The 20116-nt window shown below is 38.9% G+C and overlaps 3 protein-coding genes across 3 annotated transcripts; 1 reads left to right on the forward strand and 2 right to left on the reverse strand.

Annotated features, from left to right (window-relative positions):
- Positions 1-44: 44 nt before the first annotated feature.
- Positions 45-6489, reverse strand: LOC147139975 (myelin and lymphocyte protein-like). Its single transcript, XM_086045228.1, has 4 exons — positions 6360-6489; positions 2284-2448; positions 1992-2165; positions 45-1646 (listed from the first exon to the last, which is right to left on the reverse strand). Exons 1-4 carry the CDS (start codon positions 6444-6446, stop codon positions 1572-1574), a joined length of 501 nt encoding a protein of 166 aa, XP_085901354.1. The 5' UTR covers positions 6447-6489; the 3' UTR covers positions 45-1571.
- A 2761-nt stretch (positions 6490-9250) lies between these two features.
- Positions 9251-17282, reverse strand: nphp1 (nephronophthisis 1). Its single transcript, XM_086045761.1, has 20 exons — positions 16774-17282; positions 16476-16537; positions 16325-16385; positions 16109-16248; positions 15822-16017; positions 14966-15067; positions 14743-14858; positions 14621-14669; positions 14449-14536; positions 13679-13773; positions 13399-13527; positions 12130-12204; positions 11921-12031; positions 11758-11840; positions 10697-10773; positions 10491-10590; positions 10318-10430; positions 10167-10240; positions 9803-9847; positions 9251-9671 (listed from the first exon to the last, which is right to left on the reverse strand). Exons 1-20 carry the CDS (start codon positions 16837-16839, stop codon positions 9402-9404), a joined length of 2052 nt encoding a protein of 683 aa, XP_085901887.1. The 5' UTR covers positions 16840-17282; the 3' UTR covers positions 9251-9401.
- LOC147139977 (uncharacterized) lies at positions 16970-19768 on the forward strand. Its single transcript, XM_086045762.1, has 4 exons — positions 16970-17977; positions 18728-18905; positions 19116-19210; positions 19291-19768. Exons 1-4 carry the CDS (start codon positions 17618-17620, stop codon positions 19480-19482), a joined length of 825 nt encoding a protein of 274 aa, XP_085901888.1. The 5' UTR covers positions 16970-17617; the 3' UTR covers positions 19483-19768.
- Positions 19769-20116: the final 348 nt, after the last annotated feature.

Below are 20116 nucleotides of genomic sequence, written 5' to 3' on the forward strand. Positions count from 1 at the left end.
TTAATTTTCACATCTATCTTAGTGGAGTCATAGTCTGCAAACACTTTTGAAGTCTACTTTATTATTTTATTTCACATTGTAGATTTGTAAATATATACGTAAAGTGGAATCATCAAGTATACACAAAAAGTGAGCATCTTCAGAAAAATAACAATCACGTTGGAACATTCATCCATACACGACATATAAAGTGATCCTTTCAAAAGTAAAAAGTAGCTTTAAAAAGCTTGAGGACGTTTTACAGGCTGGTTGTAAACACAAAAGAATGATATAGTGAGCATTTTGTACACACGTAGCAAAAGGTCACCAATATTGTTGACATTTGGTTTAATCTATTTAACTCACTTTTTGTTTTTGAAAAAAAATGGACACTTGGTCTTTATTGTAAAACATAGAATGATCCTTCGTTCATTAGTGTGTTCTCATGACAATTTAGTAGACAATCATATAAAAAATATATTCTAACTCATATGTGAAAATGGTGGACATGCTGCACTGAAAATGTGAAATATATGACAACTGGTTAAGGGGATTTGGTGGTGATTTTTTTTTACTTTAGAAAATCTTTCAAAACAAATTTTTAAGTCATATTTAGGTTGTATTAGAATTGGATATTTTTATTGTTTTACATTTGATAAACTGACACGCGGTGCTAAAAATGCTAAATTAAGCCCACATTTTGAAGAAATTATGGCATTAAAATATTTTTTAGAATTTTAATTTTATAGCTATATGTAAAGCATTGACTGCTTTTTGCATTTTGAAATGTGTACATTTTTTTTTATTTAAAAAAAAAAGATATATATATATATACATATCCTAGACAAATGAATTGTGTATTTGAACTTGGTACATGGCAGATGTGCAGTGTTATAAATGCTAAATTTAAGCAAAATTTGGAGTTTCAGGAATTTTTGTATTTTATATGTTTATGTATACATGTTTAAAAAAATCACGAAATCATATTTGAATTATGTTCGAAGTAGAGGTTGTTTTCTTACACTCCATTAAACATGGCGGGTGTGCATTTCTAATAATGCTAAATTGTTTCGAAAATTACGTTTTTTTTCCCAATTCATTTTTAACATTTTTTAATAAAAAAATATTGTGTTTTTGTAATATTTCTCCATTTAATAAAAACATTTTTACTCGTCCCAAAAAAATTAAAGTGACGATGACTTACGTTTTTTTTCCACAACATCCGTTCGTAATAAAACAGAATTCGATTTTTTTCCTACCAATCAATAAGGCAAAAAAGTTATAAAAATGTTGTTGGTCAAAACTGGAAAAAAGAAAATACGCTTTTTTGATGCCAAATATCTCATACCTTTATATTATTTGTGAAATTTGATTACCGGTAGTAAAACTCACACATGTGACATTTAGTTTGTTTGCCGCTCATTCAGTCATGTGACTTTTGTAACTTGCCTGTAACAGCTTTTATATATATATATATATATATATATATATATATATATATAAATAAATGTATATACTTTGTAATGATAATAAAAATATGAATAAGTGGTTCTGTGTTCAGGATGAGAAGACTGACATTTTTGGGGTCCTCTCTAGGCTCTCTGCCATCGGATGGCGGAGAAGATGGCATGCAGGAAGTAGAGGAGCGTGGCCATGTATGACATCACCTGGATGACATTACACACACGGATCAGCATTAGGTCACTACTTGGCCAACAGAATCAAGAAAAAAAAGGCGCTGGCCCTTTAAGAAGGTATTCCTTGAAATTAAGCATCTATTCATGTTACGTAATACCGAAAACATATTGGACGGATTTAAAGTGAGGAGCTTCAATAAATCAGGTCATAGCTTTGTCAATTTGAAAAAAATGCTTTGCCGCCATCTTGTGGCATGTGGTCGATAACTCGCTCGTTGCAGCATATAACATTTTCTGAATTGTGGCCTCAATTTAAGAATGTTTGAATTGTCATGTTTGGGTCTGTGTAAAAGTGTGCGTTTGTTTGAGACCCACCACGGCGGCTATGTCCAGCCTGTAGATTTTGAGGCCTTCTCCGATGAGGGGCACAATGGACAGAGTGCCCCCCGAGTTGATGGTGACTCCCCAGCCTTTGAGCACGGTGATGTAGGCCAGGATCACCGACGCGCTCAAGTAGAACACCACCGCCAGGAAATGGTAGAAGGTGTCCTGCGGGATAAAGAAGATGCACTAGGGGAATGAAAATGAGGTTCCACTAGACTAAGAACTGATTGAACAATGACGCTTCAGTTTTAGCCAATCAGCATTCATGGTGGGTGTGTCTTACGAGAGCAGGCCAAATGCTGCTCTGATTGGCTCCGCACAGGAAGAGGAAGAACCAGAGCGTGGTGAAGACGAAGCAGAAGACGGACACGAACATGACCCAGCCCAGTGGGTGGTCCGGGTACACGCGAGTGGATGCCACCAGAATCCAGACCAGACCGCCAAACACCTGGCGGACAGGAAAACAACAACAACAACAACAACAAAAATCAGGCTTAATTTGGGTGAGGTGGTTAGGCTTAAGATTTAGAACTAAATTTACGTTTTTGTTTTTTTTTTAATTTAAATAAAAATGAATACATGTAAACATTGAAGAAAACCTTTGATGAGACATTTTAAGGGGGCCTCAGGCAATTGCTTGTGGTGTGTCCAATGGCAAATCCGTCCCTGGTTAGAATTAGGACCTAAATGTCATCGCTGTCAGGCGGAAACCCGTTACGTCCAAATACGGTCAATTTGATATTTTTTCACAAATCAATACGACTAGTCTGTCCCCCTTGTTGTCTATTATCATTATTGTCTATTAATTATTTTCATGCATTATTATGCCTCTTGAATACTCTGCTGTCTGAAAATCGTGAGGAGTTTGTGTTGGAGGGTTAGGAAGTCAAGATTAGTTGAGGTTTTTTTTAGAAGCCAGTTGAGCCTTAAGTGGTGATCAAACAGCTCCTAGCACTTGTCGGCATCTCCCTTCAAGGAAACCATAATGGGACTCAAGAAGCCTTCAAAAAACTAACTTTCAAACTGTAACTGGCCCCCTCCTTTGACAAACATTCCCATTGAAAGGGACATTAACATGAACACAATAGACAATGGTGAATATTTAACCCTACAGTCCATTCATTAAAGCATGAAAAAGTTGAATTTTACCCCAAGATGTGAATAGAAAGCCACCATTGTTGGCATTATTAGTGCCACCTGGTCTAGTCATGTGACCACACACAATGACCGATCGGTCCATGGGCCCATTTACCAGAGCATTGGTGAAGCAGCATGTGGCTCATGATCTGCGTTCTGTATTTCAAGTGAACAATTGTAGGTTTATGATCTATTTCATTCCACGTGTCCGCACTCTATACAATTCCTCCATTTATCTGGAATCTATAGCCAAGAGTTAATGAGTAAGTGTAGTAGTAGTTTTCTGCTTCATAAAGAGACACAAATACTGTAAAGCTGCTCAAACATTGCCGTTTCTGTTCCGCTCTGTTCTTGTTACGGGTCAGTGACTCACAATCGGCACCACACCCCAAATATTACAAGTGGCCTCATATGAAACTCTCTATTTGATCTCGGGGCACTTAACTTAGCTTCCTCATCTAGTTAGCTAGTTAGCATTTTAAAAGTGTTTAAATAAAAATAGAATTAAAATTATTAAACACACTCTGATATTCCTTAGCGCCTGTTTTCACTCACTAGCTGTCAAAACGGGGGACTATTGTAGAACATGACTTTGAAGAAGTGTAAAGACTCACTCGCACAGTTTTCCAAATAAGAAGATAAGCGTGTGTGCTTCAAGCTGTTTATTTCACGTCCAGAGGTTTACTGTGCTCACGCAATACGAGAAAATTAAACATTGTATTTACTATTTTTAAAGCAAATCTTCAATCAAATCAATTTCAGTTTCTTAATTCCATCTCACCAAATTCTGCTAGCTTAATGTTAACATACGATGGGAAGCGCCGTAGACAGGCTAACGGAAATTAGCATCACTGTTACGGTAATTATAATGCTTCAAACCACCGCTCCTTGAAGACACACAGAGCAGCAACGCATATCAACAGCATAAATAAAATGTTTCAGTGCTGCCTTGCAAGTTGCGGCACAATGTGGTACCACACCGAGGACGTGCATTTCAAAATTTTGTCTTAAAAATATGCATTATACTGTATATCATGATGAACCATGCTATCGCAGGAATTAACTGTTCATTGTGACATATTTGTTTGGTGTGACACGAGATTTGTATAATGTCAAATATGTGGTTTGTCTCAGTAAACCTTAAGAAACCCTACAAAAGCAATACAAGCGCAAGTCACGTAGCGTTACTACTTTATTGAGTCTTGCTTCAAAATCCCCGCCACCAAAAGCAAACATCTGCCGTCTGCCGCGCTCCGGTCATTTGTTGTCGGCAAACATGGGCCACGTTTGTTTCAAAACCAGACTAGCAGGTTTTCCAAGGATCGACCCGACTGGCCCACACCGTAAAAGGAGCCGAGAAGATGCCCGGTTTCGATTTACGCCCTACCCCACCTCTTTAAGTTAGTTTTTTTTTTTCCAGCTGAATCAAATTGATTGAATCTTTCTCCTTCTGCCGTGCCAAAGAATAATGGCCTATAATTGTGGCGGGAAGGAGGAAATATGGTTTTTGAGGATGAAACGGGGTCAAGAACAGAAAGATCAGTCAGATTGTCATAGATTATTTGCAAATAAGTCAAATATCATCTTTAAAAATACTTAAAATACCAATGTTGGCCATCAAACTCAGATTTCAATGTAAAGGTTATTGTTTTAAGAGTAAAAATCTCCATAGATGTTCATAATGAATTTATGTCCAATGAAAAAACAGTTTATCCAAATGTTTTTTGTCTTTGTCCAAAACATGAAGAAAAAAAATGATAGCCGGAGATGTGTTTTTGGTTTAAAGCACTGAAAAGCTGTTTTGTTTCATTTTTTTATGAAAACAAAAACTTGGACATATGTGCTTTTCATGCTTTTGCGATGCAAAATAAGCACATCATGTACGGTACCCGCCCAAAAATGTGTTTAACACCAAATTATCAGAAGCATAAAAGCCCAGACTTTCGAACAAAATGAGTACATGTTTTCCTACATTTATCCTGCCCGAGGGCATCACCACATTTTAGCTGATTTTTGTTTGTTCAGTCAAATGTTTAATTTGTCACCGTTGCAATGTAACAATGAGCCAAAAAGTCAACAGCAGCCTGCTCAAGTTTGCAACGAATGCAAAAAACGCACCAATGTCATACTATGACATTGTACAGCACATATGAACATTTTGATGTTTCTCTGTGTGTGTTTTGTTGTTGCTATGGTGAATGACTGGCCTCATCTGTCAGTGTACTAGTTGTCATGGTGCCAGGATATTGCGTGGGCTTAAAAAAAAAAAAAAAGACAATGGGAAATAAATTTGTAAAATAGTAATATAAAATAGTAAAATATTATCATTAAGATAATCAAATCAGAAATATAGTCATTAACATAATTCAAAATATAAAATCAAAATTTTTAAAGTAATTTTAATAACACTTATTTTTTTTTAAATCATTAAAAAATACGAAAAATTGAAAATAAAGAAGTGTAAAAATAGCAAATAAATTTCAAATAATGAAAATCAAAAGTATTGTGTATTAGGTTTTAATAATGCATCAAAATTTGGATTCAAAAATTACAAATGAAATGTAATTTTGAAAGTAAACAATAATATATTTTGAGATGGAAAAGTAATGTAAAAATAGAAAAAAATATAATTCTAAAATAGAAATTAAAAAGATATTTTGGAAAAAATAATTACAATAGTAAAAATAGTTTTTGTTTTAAAAAAAAGATAACTACAAAGAAAATCTAAATTTTAAAACACAAATTACGTGGAAAAAGATAAAAAATATAGAAATGATAAATAAAAAAAATAACAACAGATAATAAAAACAATAAATAACAAAATAATAACAATGGGACATAATAGAAATAGAAAATCTAAGAAAATAAAAACGAACTGAAAAATAAGTTACTCTTTGAAAAATAGTGCGAATATAATATTTAGAAAAAATGACTACTAACTACAAGATAATTTTAGAAAATCAGGAAAAAATAAATTAAATAAACATTATTTGAAAAAAAAAATCCTTTTTGGGCCCAGATTTTCTAAGATGAACATTCAATTCCTCATTCTGATTGGTCAGATGGTCTAGTCCGACCCCAACACACTTGACACTCGCCCCTTATTTGACAGCAAAACCAAGACAACTTTACACAGCACACCACAAGTGGAGGAAGAAACACAAACACAACACACGCGGCATGCCTTCACTCTCCACTTCTCAAGCCACCAAAACGACTCACAAACTCCGGGATGAAAAACAAGTCAGGGATGCTGGTGAAGATCCTGCCGCCGGTGGGCAGAACATCTGCCGACGTGGTGGAAGCCATAGTCCCAAACGCGCTATCTCTGTGTATGTGTGTCCCTGTATATGTGTGTGGCCGCAGAATAAGATGTGCGACTGGTTTTAATATGCTTTTTAAGTAAAGACCGCCTCCCACACCTCCTCCTCCACCACCTGCCCCTCCGCCTACCATCCATGTGTCTTCATGTGTGTGTGTGTTTGTCGAAGGGCCTAGAGAAGGCAAAGTGCCTGTTTACATACACACACAAAAAGTGATTGTGAGGCAAATTGTTCATGTGGGACATGAAAAGGAGATGCAAGTTGTTTGGCTGCGCTTAAGAAAATGAAAGCATGGATAATGATAGTCGAATGCGGCAAAAATAAAAGCAGGCCCGGCTGAAGTTTACTGTCAAACTTGTGCTTTTATTTTGGTACATTTGACTACTTCCTGCCATGTGTCCCAATAATTTTGTTCATTTAGTGTAACTAAGGCTTTGATTTTGTCACATGTGGCTACTTCCTGATGAGTGTCACAATGTTCCAATAATTATGTCCATGTTGAATATGACATGCAAAATGTCCATCTCATGCACCTGAAAGGCTTTTGTTGAACGGGTGGCTATTTGGAATCTGTCGTCATAGAAACCACCTACACTGTGTTTGGATGCACGACTGCCAGGAGACACGCACACACACACACACACGCTAGCGCACAAATTACACACAAAACACTGAATTGATCTATATTTCATATATGAAATATGATAACATATTTCACTTTTTTGGGCACCAATCCTTTTTTTTTTATGTAGAGGAGAGTGAAATAAAATGAATAAAATGATTGAAAAACACTGTGCTCAATAAAACTTAGAGAATTTTTTTTTTTTACTAAAAGGGCCTTTTATCCGCCCCCAAATTTATTTTTTGAACTAACGATGTGTTTTAGATTATTTTTCAGGAAAAAAAATCTACCAAAATAAATGAGTTACGGTGATAAAGTTGGATAAGAGAAAGTCATGATATTTTTAGATTAAAGGGGACATTTTCTGTTAGTATAATTTTAATTTCTCCCCCAAATCATTTTTTTTTCAAACTCTCACAAGATTATGCCTTTTTTGTCAGTATCTCCATTGTTGTTTTTTCAGCGGAAAAACTCCAAAAGAGAAATTTTAAATGTAAAAACAATGTGTACATACATGTTTTTTGTTGGACAGCAACAGATATCTTCTTATGAGTTTCCTTCCTCTAGTTTTAGTGGGAGTCGTAGCGGTCATAGGAAAGAACAACGTCATCTCTTGGCGTCTCGTCTTTCTAATCCTCCGTAAATGCTCACTTCCTGTTGGACCGGCTGAAAACTTGGACCGTACTGTCAGTCTCATAATGACCATTTTTGTGTGTGTTTTTTGGGGGGGTTGTTTTTGTTTTCAATTGACTTGAGTAAATCAACAAAAGTATTCGGACATTTGACAATTTCTACCTACATGAAGCGAAAACAAATTTAAAAAGTTTCCCGCTGGCCCACCAATTGGCTTCTAGTTGTTCTTCCATACCAGAATCATCCAAGCAAAAAAGGGATTTTCTTTCAAATTGGAAGGAAACCAGAGTTAAAAATCTGTGCTATTGTTGGTTGGATTTGTATTTGCATGACCTATGAGGGTAAAACCACAGAAGAAGACTGCGTGGTCACCTGGGGGATGGTAAAGGAATGTGGAAATACAGGATAGCCTATTTTATTTGCCATCAAACACATGCTTGCACCTGTGTGCATGTGTGTGCGGTGGGTTGCTGGGGGGGGAGGGGTGAATGAATAATTTGTTTACACAGCAGCACTGTGTACATTTTGTAAAGAGAATTGAATAAATACAATAAAGACTCATATTAGACTTTGTGTGGCCAAGGGCTTTTAATGCGGCTCTGCCACCAAAAACAATTAAGAAAAACAAAAGAAACATTTACTCACAGATGCTTGCTTGTAAGAGGTTTAGGGAGGAAAAAAACTATTGAGCATTAAGGTAATATTTTTTAAATAAATATCTGGAATTTATTGCATCAGTTAACAAAAGATAAATATCTAAACCATAGCATCCTATATTAGTATATCCATTTCATATCTGTCTATATACTATAGACTTTTTTGAGATTTGTTTATAAAAAACACGCTCCTTCAATAGATTACTAATAAGAGCTCATTTTAAAAAGAATTACATTTATATAGCACATTTTAAGGTACCCAAGAAAATTTTAATAAAAAAAAAATATATATTTCTTTTAGGTTGAAAAATAATGGCAATTGCAGCACGCATGCATGTACTGAAAGCACACAAGTGTTATGAAGGCATTCCATCTGACTGACCGACTACATGGCTTATTTTATAGCAAACTATGAAAAGACCGTACTACCACTAATGATTAACACACAACACTCCTTTGGTACCCCGTAACCCCCCCCCCCCCCCCCCCCCCCACACACACACACACACACACGCAGTGATGTTGACCTAATGGGTGGAGGCGAAGGGATGCAGCTCAGTGAGCACTTCATTGGCATGCAAAGAAAAGTGTGTTATAGCCAGTTAGCCACGCCCACATAGCAGGTGAGCACAAAGACTCGCAATTGGACGATGAGGATATGCTGTAATCTGCCAGCATGCCGTGATGTCAGCTCTTAAATCAAAATCGAAACATTCAAATAGTCTTAATTTTTTTACTATGACAAAAACAAAATCATGACTTTTTGTTTCAGTTACCAAGCTAAATGATTGGAATCATTTATTCATGACTGTTATTTTAAATTTTGTAAGACATTTTGTAATATCATACTATATGCCATAGTCAGAAAAAAAACAGTCAGTTCATTTCTTTTTTAATGGTAAGATGTGCATTGAGGCGATCACGAGTTTACATTTGAATAAAAACGTTACAAAATTATATGTGCTTTTTTTTTTAAAAGTCATTTCAACATATATCTACTATAAGGTTTTGCGGTATTCTCTCTTTTGCTCTAGCGCGCCACCCGCAGGAGGTCAAAACTCATCTCCGTGATGTCAAAGGCCACGTGAGCGTGGGTGGGGTCAGCCAGCACCTCCAAGCTCCCCGATAGGCCGCGGGCCCGCTTGAGCGCCTCGAGTGTGGAGAGGATGAGGCGGGATCGCTGTTCATCTGAGTGAGGGTCGGCCCAACGGTGTGACGGGATAGATGACAAGTGCAGCAGGAAGGACGCCGACGACTGGAATGTCTTTGCAAACTCCTGCTTCACCTGCGCCTCATCTCTCTTACACGCATGCACACAGGAAGACACACCAATACAAAAACACACACACGATGCAAAACGTCCACACAAACACAAACACTTTTAAGTAGGTAGCCGAGCTCCCTCTGTAGGTAAAAAGAAATACTACACACCTTCTGTGCCCTCCTCATGTTGTTTTCTGCATCCATCCAGGCACTCTAAAAATGAACAAAAAGGAATTTTGCGTGTCTGGATTTACATATTTTTTTAAATTTTCTGATCAAATGTAGATAAAATGTTAAATAGAAAAAAATATATACACAACTATATTTTATTAGCATTTTTAACAGTGTAGTACAATTTTTATTTTATTTTTTTGGAGGGGAGGGGGTACTCTGAATATGCCCCCTTTAAAAAAATATGCAGACTTAAAAAAATGTTTGAATGAAAAGTGAAAACACTGCTGCTCTTATGCAACCTTACATACTGCAAATAATAATCACGAGAGGGCGGGTTTGCTTTTCCCTGTATACGCACCCTGAGGGCATCCAGCAGGTCAGTTTGGTCCACGAGGATAGGGAAGGTGGCAAGCACGGGACTGAATATCAAATCTGAACAAAAAGAAAGTCGAGGAGTGACGCTTATTTGTGGAGGCAAAGGTTGGGTGTGATTGCGTGTGTGCGTGGACCTGCGTTCTGCATGGTGGGCCGGTCGACCAGCAGCGCATCGGCCAGCAGTTGTCTGTACATGGCCAACAAGGGGACGCAGCTCAGACAGTGCAGTAGCGTGTCAGGGAGGAGGCTGTAGAGAGAAAATACTCTCTCTGTTTATTTACACACACACAGAGGTCAATCCTCTCACCTGAGTTGCGTCTTGATGCGACCGCTGGGCGTCCTGAACTTGACGATGAGTTTGGACAGCCGCCGTGCTTTGAGCATCTGCTGGAACACGCCAGCTGCAGCTAGAAAAAAAGGACGATGCAAATCCCGTCAAACTATTTCTTTGTGATAGTAATGATAGTAATGGTAATCGCGAGGAGAATTGTCAGCTTTACGCGTCGCGCTTACATGATCGAGCGAACGACTCCTCCATGTCGACGTCCTTCTCGTAAGGAGTGCCGCCGCTCACTGGGATCTCGTAGGTCCTGCGTGCGGGAGAACAGAAGGAAGCCACCCACAATGTGGCTGTTATACATTGTGTTGTGTTGTAATTTTGTTTTGGACAAAATATTCCAAAAACATGCATGGTAAGTTGATTGGATACTCTAAATTGCCCCTAGGTGTGATTGTGAGTGCGGATGTTTGTCTCTGTGTGCCCTGCGATTGGCTGGCAACCAGTTCAGGGTGTCCCCCGCCTACTGCCCAAAGACAGCTGGGATAGGCTCCAGCACGCCCCGCGACCCTTGTGAGGAGAAGCGGTACAGATAATGGATGGATGGATGAAGGGTAAATATGCATTTTTCCTTTTTCAGTTCCCAGCTAAACTACTTGATGTAAAAAAAAAATCGAGCAAGTCTTCCTTGCCAGTAGTTGGTGCTACACTGCAGCTGTCTGACACATCAGTGAATCATCAGGTGTGTCAGGAAGACAAAAAGGTCTTTGTTCAGAATTATCCGTCATTGTGTGAATTGAAAGTTTATGTATCATAACTACTTGTGGTCTCGGTACTTAGTATCGGTAAGTGCTCAAGAATGCATACTCATAAGCCCCTTTCAGACTGCAGGAACTAATTCGGGAACTTCCCTATCTACCTTTGAAGGATACTTTTTTTCCAAAAATCAAAAAATGGAAATTGAGGAAAATGTGCAAACTATTCGCTTTTCGCTATTTTATTTTTGTTATAAAATAAAAAAATATATATATAAAAAAGTAGCAAAAAAAAAAAAATCTGCGAATAGCTGAATCTTTGAGTATGCGGGGTCCACCGTGTCGCCGTATCTATCTATCTATCTATCTAGTTTGATCCTAGTTTTCGGTCTGAAAAAAGTGGTATCAAACAGAAAGCTAACCATTTTTCTTGTTCCCAATGCACAAATCGAGGCTTGTAAAAGGTGTGTCTGAATCAATTTAGAGCAGAAAACAAAGTTGCCGATGGTGTTAGTGTGAGACTGTGAGTGTATGCACATCACCTGTTCGGGAGTGGATTTCCAGCGGCGTCGCTGAGTTTGAGGAAAGCCCAACCGCAGCTCAGGTCTCCCCGCTCGCCTGTGGACTAAAACACAGCAAAGGGCGCTCATTTAAATGACCGCTCGGCTCAGTCCCTTCATTTTCCGCTCGTGTTCTTGTCATTACGTTGCGTATGAAGGTGACGCCGAGCTCAAAGAGGATACCGAGTTCGGGGCTGTTGGCGTTGCAGCGCAAGAAGCAGTCTCCGTCCAGCAGGGCAGGCAGGACGCCGGCGGTCTGCGATATACACGGTGACCTGCATCAGTCTTACCAGAAGTCTTCTACAATCTAGGGGAGGCACGGGCCTCGGTGGGGCTGCAGCGGCTCCCTCGTACCCGTGGGGAGAAGAGCCAGGTCCTGGGGCTCTTGGGGTTGTAGGTCGCTTTCACAGTGTGGATGTTACTCAGCACCTGGAGTGTACCAAAAGCAGCGTTTCCTGTTTTGTTAGATGCTTCACTATCTGGCTCGTGTTTTTAACTTGATAGCAATCGGATCAAATCTCCAGGATCTCTTTGAAGCATTCTTGGCCAAAATGACTCTAAAATGCCACTTTGAACAAAAATGACAGACTTCCTGTATGTTTTGGGCATGAGTGGTTGAGACATATTTATGAGTCTACTCATGATAGACACATCTGTCAAATGTCATGTTGCTAAGTGAAATTGACTCTAGGGGCTGAATTTTGAAAACATTCTCGTAGGGCCCTAGCAATGTCTAAAATTACTATAAAATGGCCACTTCATACCTACTTGGCTGTCTTACCATGTCTTTTCATGCATGGCCTCTTGAGAGTTGTTGTGGGTCTACTTATGATAGACATGGCTACTAAATGTCATTTGACAAGTGAAATTGACTTGAGGGGCTAAATTTTAAACTATTTTGGTTGGCCAAAATCACACAAAATGGCTGCATAAAACAAAATGGCAGACTTCCCGTTTATTTTTGTGCATGGGTATTTGAGACTTTTTTGGGGGGTCTACTCCTGATAGACCAAATTTCATGTTACTAAATTGAATGTTCAAAATATTGAGGAAGGACAGAATTCACTTTTGAAGGACACTTGAAAAATATGATCATAATTTGGCCTCTTCATACCTAAATGGCCGTCTTACCATGTCTTGGAATGCGTGGCCTCTTGAGACTTTTTTGCGGGTCTACTCATGATACACATGCCTATCACATTTCAAATGAAACTGATTTCAGGGGTTGAATTTTCAAACTATTCCAGTCAAACAAATTAGTCTTTGAAGGACCCCTGGAAATGCCGCTTCAAAGAAAAATATTTGACTTCTTTCTGTGTCTTTTGGAATATGACTTTTTGAGGATTTACTCATTGTGGACCAGCCAACCAAATTCCATGTTGCTGAGTAAAACTCACTTGGGCGGCTCAATTTTAAAACTGTCCAACGGACATTACAGAGCCATTAATTGTCGCTGCTATAAATATTGACATCCATCTTGTTCAATGATGCATCAAATGTCACTGAAAGGCCAGCTAGTGACGTCTCAATCAACACACATCCCGACGGATTGAACAGGATGGCAGATTTTAAAATAGCACTGTAACTGGTGTTGCAACAATGGATTAAGTATTGTCGACATACCCGAATCCCATCAAATGCGCAGAGGCGAATGTGTCTGCTGAGGACCTGAACGCCGACCCCGGGTGTGGGGATCCTCTTGCAGCTCCACAGGGTGAAGCAAACGCACATCCGAGTGTGTCGTGGGCGCACCTGAGGAAGGCAGACAGTGACAGGACGTTCTCTGGTTACCTTACGTGTATCATATATCGTCACAGGCCAAAAGTAAAATGTTTTCGGCAAAAAGAAAGAAACTGAACTCAAACGCTACCTTGGTGGAGGTAACGGTTATACATTTTCTCACCCTGCCAGTGTCAGGATCCAAGAAGAGGTCGCTGAAGGAGAGCTGGGATTGGCTGAGCTGCGGCTGCATGAAATGACTTCCTCTGTACTTGTCACCTAAAACGCGATATGCCAGCAACATGCATTTGACTATACGTTTAGACACATCTCATTGTGCTTCAACTCAAATATGAGGCACCTGAAGTTTTGATTATACAATTGCATTTTCTTTTCCAAGCAAATGTATTCATTCTAAAGAAACACTCCCATTTTATAGAAATAGCTCCTTCTTTTTTTAACAAGCTGCTGCAAAGTTGGACATTATAAAATATGCTACAGGCACATTCTAACCGTTTTGAATTAACCAATGTCCCAACAAAAAAAAAACCTGAGGAAATACGCAAAATTAAAATTCTAAACGTAGTTGAATTTGTTGGTAATATTCTGATTAATATTATGTTTGTGGAGTATGAATTAAGCAGCAAAATCCACCCGTTTTTAGACATCTCAAAGAGTGGCCATTCTGTCGACTGAAAATGACATCACAGTTGCTTAAGGCCCACCAATCATGACACAGCTTGGGAACATCACATAACCAAACAGGTGAGCCGTGATTGGTCATTAGCAAGTGACAAAATGGCCACCCCTATCCCCTTAAAATTTAATTCGAGTGAACACTATTAGTCGTTCATGGGGCCTCGATGTTATATTGCAATATTTAGCCAACGATGAGAGTAGTTTGCGGTTATTTTAGCAGTATTGTTTTGGAGATTGGTATGAGATGAAACCAACCTTCGTCCACCAGTAGTTTACTGAGAGTGGATGGCCTAAACCCGGAAGGGATGGCGCCCATTGCGGAGAGGACGTCCGTAGCGTCAATCTGTCACACAAACATAAATCATGCGTGTGGAAATGAAAACAAATACTGTGCATAATTTTTTATGGAGAACGTGAAGACTAGTACCTCAGATAGAGCTTTTTTGAAAGTGGACCAGTTGGAATGAGGAGTTGGACTGTGGAAGAACAAGTCTGTTTTCAATGAGTGAATAAAAAGGCAGTTTGAAGTCAAACAAATTCAAATCAAACCTCAGGTTCTCTTCGTCTTCGTAGTCCTGCTCGTCGGAATCTTCCTGGTCCTCCTCAGCCTCGTCGGACTCTTCATCGTCTTCATCCTTGCCGTCGTTGGTGAGGACAGAACCGATCTGCGAAGGGGGAAAGTGTTACTAACTGCATGTTGATGATGTCGATGTTGACCAACTCTCATTAGATTGTGCAGCTGTGCCTAATAGTTTGGAAAATGACTGTGGACCTTCAGGTATGTTCTTGGCACCACTCCTCTGTCGCCTTTGGCATTTTCAGCCAGCCACCAGCCATCGCTTGTCTTTCTGATGATTTGCAATGTATCACCCCGCTGTAGGAGCAGAAAAACAGTATTGTTACATCTGTGAAATGATATTTTATCTACGGTGTTTTTCTTAATATTATGGTATTTTCTGTCTGTCTGAATTGTTTTCTGAAATATATCTTTTGATATAGATAAAGAAATATTATCTTTGTATTTATTTTTCCTATTTTAAATGTTTTTTGTTATGTGGTAATTATTGCAGTTTTTCTATTATGTCTGTACTGTATTTTAATTTACATTTTCTATTTTTTAATTGTGTATTTTTATCCTGTATGTTTTTCTTCTCTTGATTCTATTCTATTTGTCTGATATTTATGCACTCTTTGACATGTTTTATTTTTGGTAATATTTGTGTATTATTTTCACATTTTTGCGTGTCTTTGTCCGTCAGTTTTTGTCAAGTAATAAAAACATGTATTTCTATATGTTGTATATTTTTCCAATGTAATATTCAATTTTCCCCTATATTCTTTTTTTTCAAATATTTTTGACGGATGTTACTATTTTGTAACGTTTTGTATATTTCTGTACTTTTTGCCTCTTAAATCGTGTTTACCTTTAGTTTTTAAAGTTTGTTTCTAATTGTGTATTTTATTATAAATATTTAAAAGAGTTGCTTGAGTTAAAAAAACAAAAAACATAACAATTCTATCAATGACAGATCTATAAAAATTTAAAGCCAGGATGAAATTTGAAGTCACTCTAAGTATGTACCAGTTTGGAATCAGTTTCGAACCCCAATATAAACATGTTACATCACCTGAACAGTCAAATCTCCTTCCTGGTCGCCTTTGAAATCACTGAGCGCCGTGTAGATGCAAGGCTCCGACTGCGGGGGCGCGGTTGACGGTTGACTCTCATCTTTGGGGCTGTCGTCCTTATCGGCGGTGTCTTCATCGCTATCATCGTCATCACTGTCTTCAGTTCCGCCCTCACCATCTTCCTTCTGGGCTTCACTGTATGATGAAAAGTGGTCATTTCATTGACTTTGTCAGAGGTATGGCCTATAAAAAGCATGCTACATTGGAGTAAGTAAAGCTACAAAACCCTGTCGGTGGCTCTGTGCTGGGTCCCGGTGGCGAGAGCTCCACGGAGAGTTTGTCGAGCTGCTCCAGGACGTGGTGTAGTCGTCCTTGCTCCTCTAGTTTCCTCTGGTCGTAGTTACCCACTGGAGCAATCTCATCAGCCTAGAACGTACACTAATTGTTACCTATAAATGTCTTGCAACAAAGCAACCTAAATGCACATCGTAAAAATTGTTACCTTGGTTAGTTTTGTCAGATTTTTCAGTGTTTTCTCTGCAGATATCTGAAGATCTTGGCATCTGATTAAAATGTGACACTTTTAGACACAACACACATGGAAAAATAACACATTTAAGTATCAAAAAGTGTTGAAAAGGTGAGTAGTTCACCTCCTAAAGGACTCTTCTTTGGTTTCCACCTCACCCTTTACATCTTTCAACAGACTCTCCAGCTAGAAGCAAAGAATACATATGAATCGTCTATATATTTATATGACCAAAATGTGTCATTTGAACAAGAATATATGCAACACTTAGCTTGTAACTGTCTACAGGTTGTATTATTGCCACATGATCCCCGAAAAGTGTTTACAGTGCATGGTAATGCTAAAGCTAGCTTGGTTCTCACATGTTTGGAAACACCCCCTCGAGTTCAACGTCATAAAAGTGAGCGTTTTCTGTGACAAACCTGCACCCTCATGTCGTCCACCTCTCTGTGGATCTGCTGCAGGGGTCCTTTTCCCTTGGGCGGCATTTAATCACCCTTTTTAGCCATCATCATTTCAATTAGTAATCGCTAGCTCGCCGAGCAAGCTAGCGAGCCAACCAGCTGCGATGTGACGCCGCGCGCCCATTGGTGCGCCGGTTGCTAAGCAGCCTTCCGGGTAGAGTCGCTCCGCCTTCAAAACGAAATGCCAAATGTTCATGTTTTCGTCCACTTTTCGCCGGTCTACGATTACGTTGTAATATAGATAGATAGATGGATGGATGGATGGATGGATGGATGGATGGATGGATGGATACGTTGCGCTCCGATGACCTTCACAGGGTGACTTATCGTGTTTGTTGTGAAACGCGTTCCCTTTAAGAACGGCTCGTTATCTATTTTTCAAAAGTAAAATAACTCACTCAAATTCAACATTCAAATTCATTCACATAAACAGTCAAATTAAGCCAAGCTACGTGTATTAGTGTTCATATCTTAGAATGGTCTGCTTCTGCTTCAACGTGTAATGCTTTTTGGGGGGCTAGTCAAAACTCCCTCGACGGTCGAACAGCAACCACGGTCCGTTTCCGCGTTAGTTTCGTTGTCAAAACGAAATGAGAGCATTTACATTCATTTTCACCTCAAATATAATATTAAAGAAAAATAAATAGTCATACCTAAAGATCATTTTAAGTCAATCTACACGGTTGAGTCTTGTTCAGCACATTTAAGAACAAGAACACTACCCCTAATCTAGTTAGAATGTGTGTGTTTTAAAATCCCCACGATTTTTGGAGACGATGAACGCACCAAACAGGTCTCCACTATGTTCTGTTTCGCATTATGTCATTCTGGTGTCATGGCGGCCCCCGTGGCCCTCGTTCAAGGTGCTGCCCGGGGACTGGGTCTGCAGTTTTGCAAATATATCTTAAAAAACAAATCCCCGGCAAGTGTCATTGCAACGTGTCGGAACCCGGACGGGGCCATGGAGCTGCAGGGGCTGGTCGGACAACAACCGGACCGGCTGACGGTGCTTCAACTGGACGTGAATCGCGAGGAGGACATCCAGGAGGCAGCCGAGCGGGTGAAGGAGAGCTTTGGGCGGCTTGATTTGATGGTCAACTCGTCGGCTTTGCTTCATCCCTCTGGGAAAGGAGAGACCAGCCTGAGGGATGTTTCTGCACATGTATGTCATTCACTTGAAAATGTAAAAAGTAGCACCAAATTCCAAAAACAGTTTCTTAAATTGCAACTACATACTGTATAGCATTTTTACATGAACGAATACTTATTCTTCATCAACGTTTTTACATTGTACGCGTCTAAGAAAGTTCTGCTTCTAGTTTTTTATTTTACATTTGTTTTATTGAAACTTGCCGCCTTTCAGAAAGTGTCCCAAATTTAAGGCCAAACTCGTTTGACAGAAATACAGTTTCTTAGATTGCATCATACATATTTAATGAAGTTTTCTCTGCAAATATTTGTATTGTTTAATCACTCTATCTACATGTTACTTTGAAAATGGTGTTCGGCTTCTAGGTTTTAATGAATTTAATAAAATGTTTCTAATTAAACGTTTGGCCCTTCAGAAAGTGTCCAAAGCCTGCGGCCAAACTCTATTGCCAAAAATGCTGTACATCCTAGATATGTCACATGATCTGGATGAATACCATTTTTTTTTCATCACTTTTTTTGCTTGTCAAATACTTTACTGCGTGTATGTTTTAACACCAGTTTTTATTGAAATATCCTTCTCATTAGAAAATTCCTCCACCAAACTCCATTCTCAAAAATGATTTGTCTTAAATCATTGGCCATGGCATTTTGTCCTGAATGAATACTGATTTTTCAAAACGGTATTTACATGCTACTCTTCAAACTATATTCTGCTCTCACCACATTTATTTGTTGTCATGTTGTTCTGTTCTCCCTTCAGGGCATCATTGCCACCCTGACAACCAACACGGTGGGTCCGTTGGTGATGGCCAAGTACTTTGCTCCCCTCCTGCAGAAAGGCAGCGGTGGCTTCGGTCGACAGCTGACGGACAAGGCCAAGCGGCACAGCGGCATCATCGTCAACATCACAGCCAAAGTCGGCTCCATTGGTGACAACGGTAAAGTTTTTAAACCAGTTTGACTGTTATAAAAGTGCTAAAAAATATGGTTAACGACTGTATATTATAACTCAAACGCTTTTATGACAGCGAGTTTCTGTGAGGCAAGCCAATACCTAATTTTCTGACTCATTTAGAGGTTCCACTTTATCCTGCATACAGTATATGATTGTGTTTGAGTACACTTTATGTATATTCTTTACACTGAAGGTCTTGGAGGCTGGTACAGCTACAGAATGTCTAAAGCAGCCCTAAACATGGCCACAAAAAATCTATCCATCGAGCTGGGCCGCAGTCGACCTAAGGTAATTTACTCTTACCTGCATTTGTGTCAATAAAATAACAATGGCCTACCTGATGATACGCTAATGTTTTTTTTCCCCAGGTGCTGTGTGTTTCCTTGCATCCAGGAACATTAGACACAGACTTGTCAAGACCGTATCACAGGAACGTACCCGAGGGGAAACTGTTCAGCACAGAACGCTCTGTGGAGTACCTGATGGGCATCATAGAAGAGCTCGATGTGGAAAAGACAGGCAAAGCCTACAGCTGGGATGGTACTCAACTGCCCTGGTAGCAAAAACGAACGAAGATAGATTTATAAACAAGGACGCTTCATATTTTAATTAATCAAACGAATAAGATTGCTCATAATCATTTGAGCTTTACATTGGGGTGCAAGGTGATTTTGATTTGTATACTGGAAAGTTGTGTTCTTAAGTTTACATTCCTTGGCAGAATTTGGGAAATATTGGCAGTTTTCCGTAAAAAATCGAACACGGACCATCACATTATTTCCTTTATTTTTTTGTTTAATGATTGTGCTACTCTGAAATGCCTTAATAAAATACAATACAATACAATTTTATATATATAGCGCATTTCATAACAGCTGGAGCTGTAACAAATACGTTTTCTTTTCCAAGGAAGACTGGGTGGAAATGGGGGACGGAAAATCACGAGGAAAAAAAAAAATGAAAATAAAAATATAAAAAAAAATATTGGGGTGCTTAATGTGCAATTATGCAGGGGTTGACTGTAGTTTTCAGTTATAATATCACCAATCACCATTAAATGGCAGACGTGTCTTAGTTGCGCTTATACTGAGTCTTACACTACCCTATAGTACAATTTTCTTCTGCAGATTTGGAATCATGTAGGACAAACATAGTACCTAAACAATATTAAAATTGAGTGATTTGATTTTTGTG

The sequence above is a fragment of the Filicampus tigris genome, chromosome 11 (genome assembly GCF_054856515.1).
Source record: "Filicampus tigris isolate MCC_2025a chromosome 11, RoL_Ftig_1.0, whole genome shotgun sequence".
NCBI classification, from domain to species: Eukaryota; Metazoa; Chordata; class Actinopteri; order Syngnathiformes; family Syngnathidae; genus Filicampus; species Filicampus tigris.

Bases quoted from the DNA above. Each gene is read 5' to 3' on its own strand.
- nphp1 (XM_086045761.1), bottom strand. From the start codon at position 16,839: ATGCCGCCCAAGGGAAAAGGACCCCTGCAGCAGATCCACAGAGAGGTG. The intron at 15,068-15,821 runs GTGATGTAACAT...CTGCTCCTACAG, and splicing joins AAGGAGATTTGACTGTTCAG to CGGGGTGATACATTGCAAAT. The intron at 9,672-9,802 runs GTGTGTAGTATT...CATGCGTGTAAG, and splicing joins ACATGAGGAGGGCACAGAAG to AGAGATGAGGCGCAGGTGAA.
- LOC147139977 (XM_086045762.1), top strand. From the start codon at position 17,618: ATGTTCTGTTTCGCATTATGTCATTCTGGTGTCATGGCGGCCCCCGTG. The intron at 18,906-19,115 runs GTAAAGTTTTTA...TTTACACTGAAG, and splicing joins CGGCTCCATTGGTGACAACG to GTCTTGGAGGCTGGTACAGC. The intron at 19,211-19,290 runs GTAATTTACTCT...TTTTTTCCCCAG, and splicing joins TGGGCCGCAGTCGACCTAAG to GTGCTGTGTGTTTCCTTGCA.
- LOC147139975 (XM_086045228.1), bottom strand. From the start codon at position 6,446: ATGGCTTCCACCACGTCGGCAGATGTTCTGCCCACCGGCGGCAGGATC. The intron at 2,449-6,359 runs GTGAGTCGTTTT...CCTGTCCGCCAG, and splicing joins TGTTTTTCATCCCGGAGTTT to GTGTTTGGCGGTCTGGTCTG. The intron at 2,166-2,283 runs GTAAGACACACC...TTTATCCCGCAG, and splicing joins GCAGCATTTGGCCTGCTCTC to GACACCTTCTACCATTTCCT.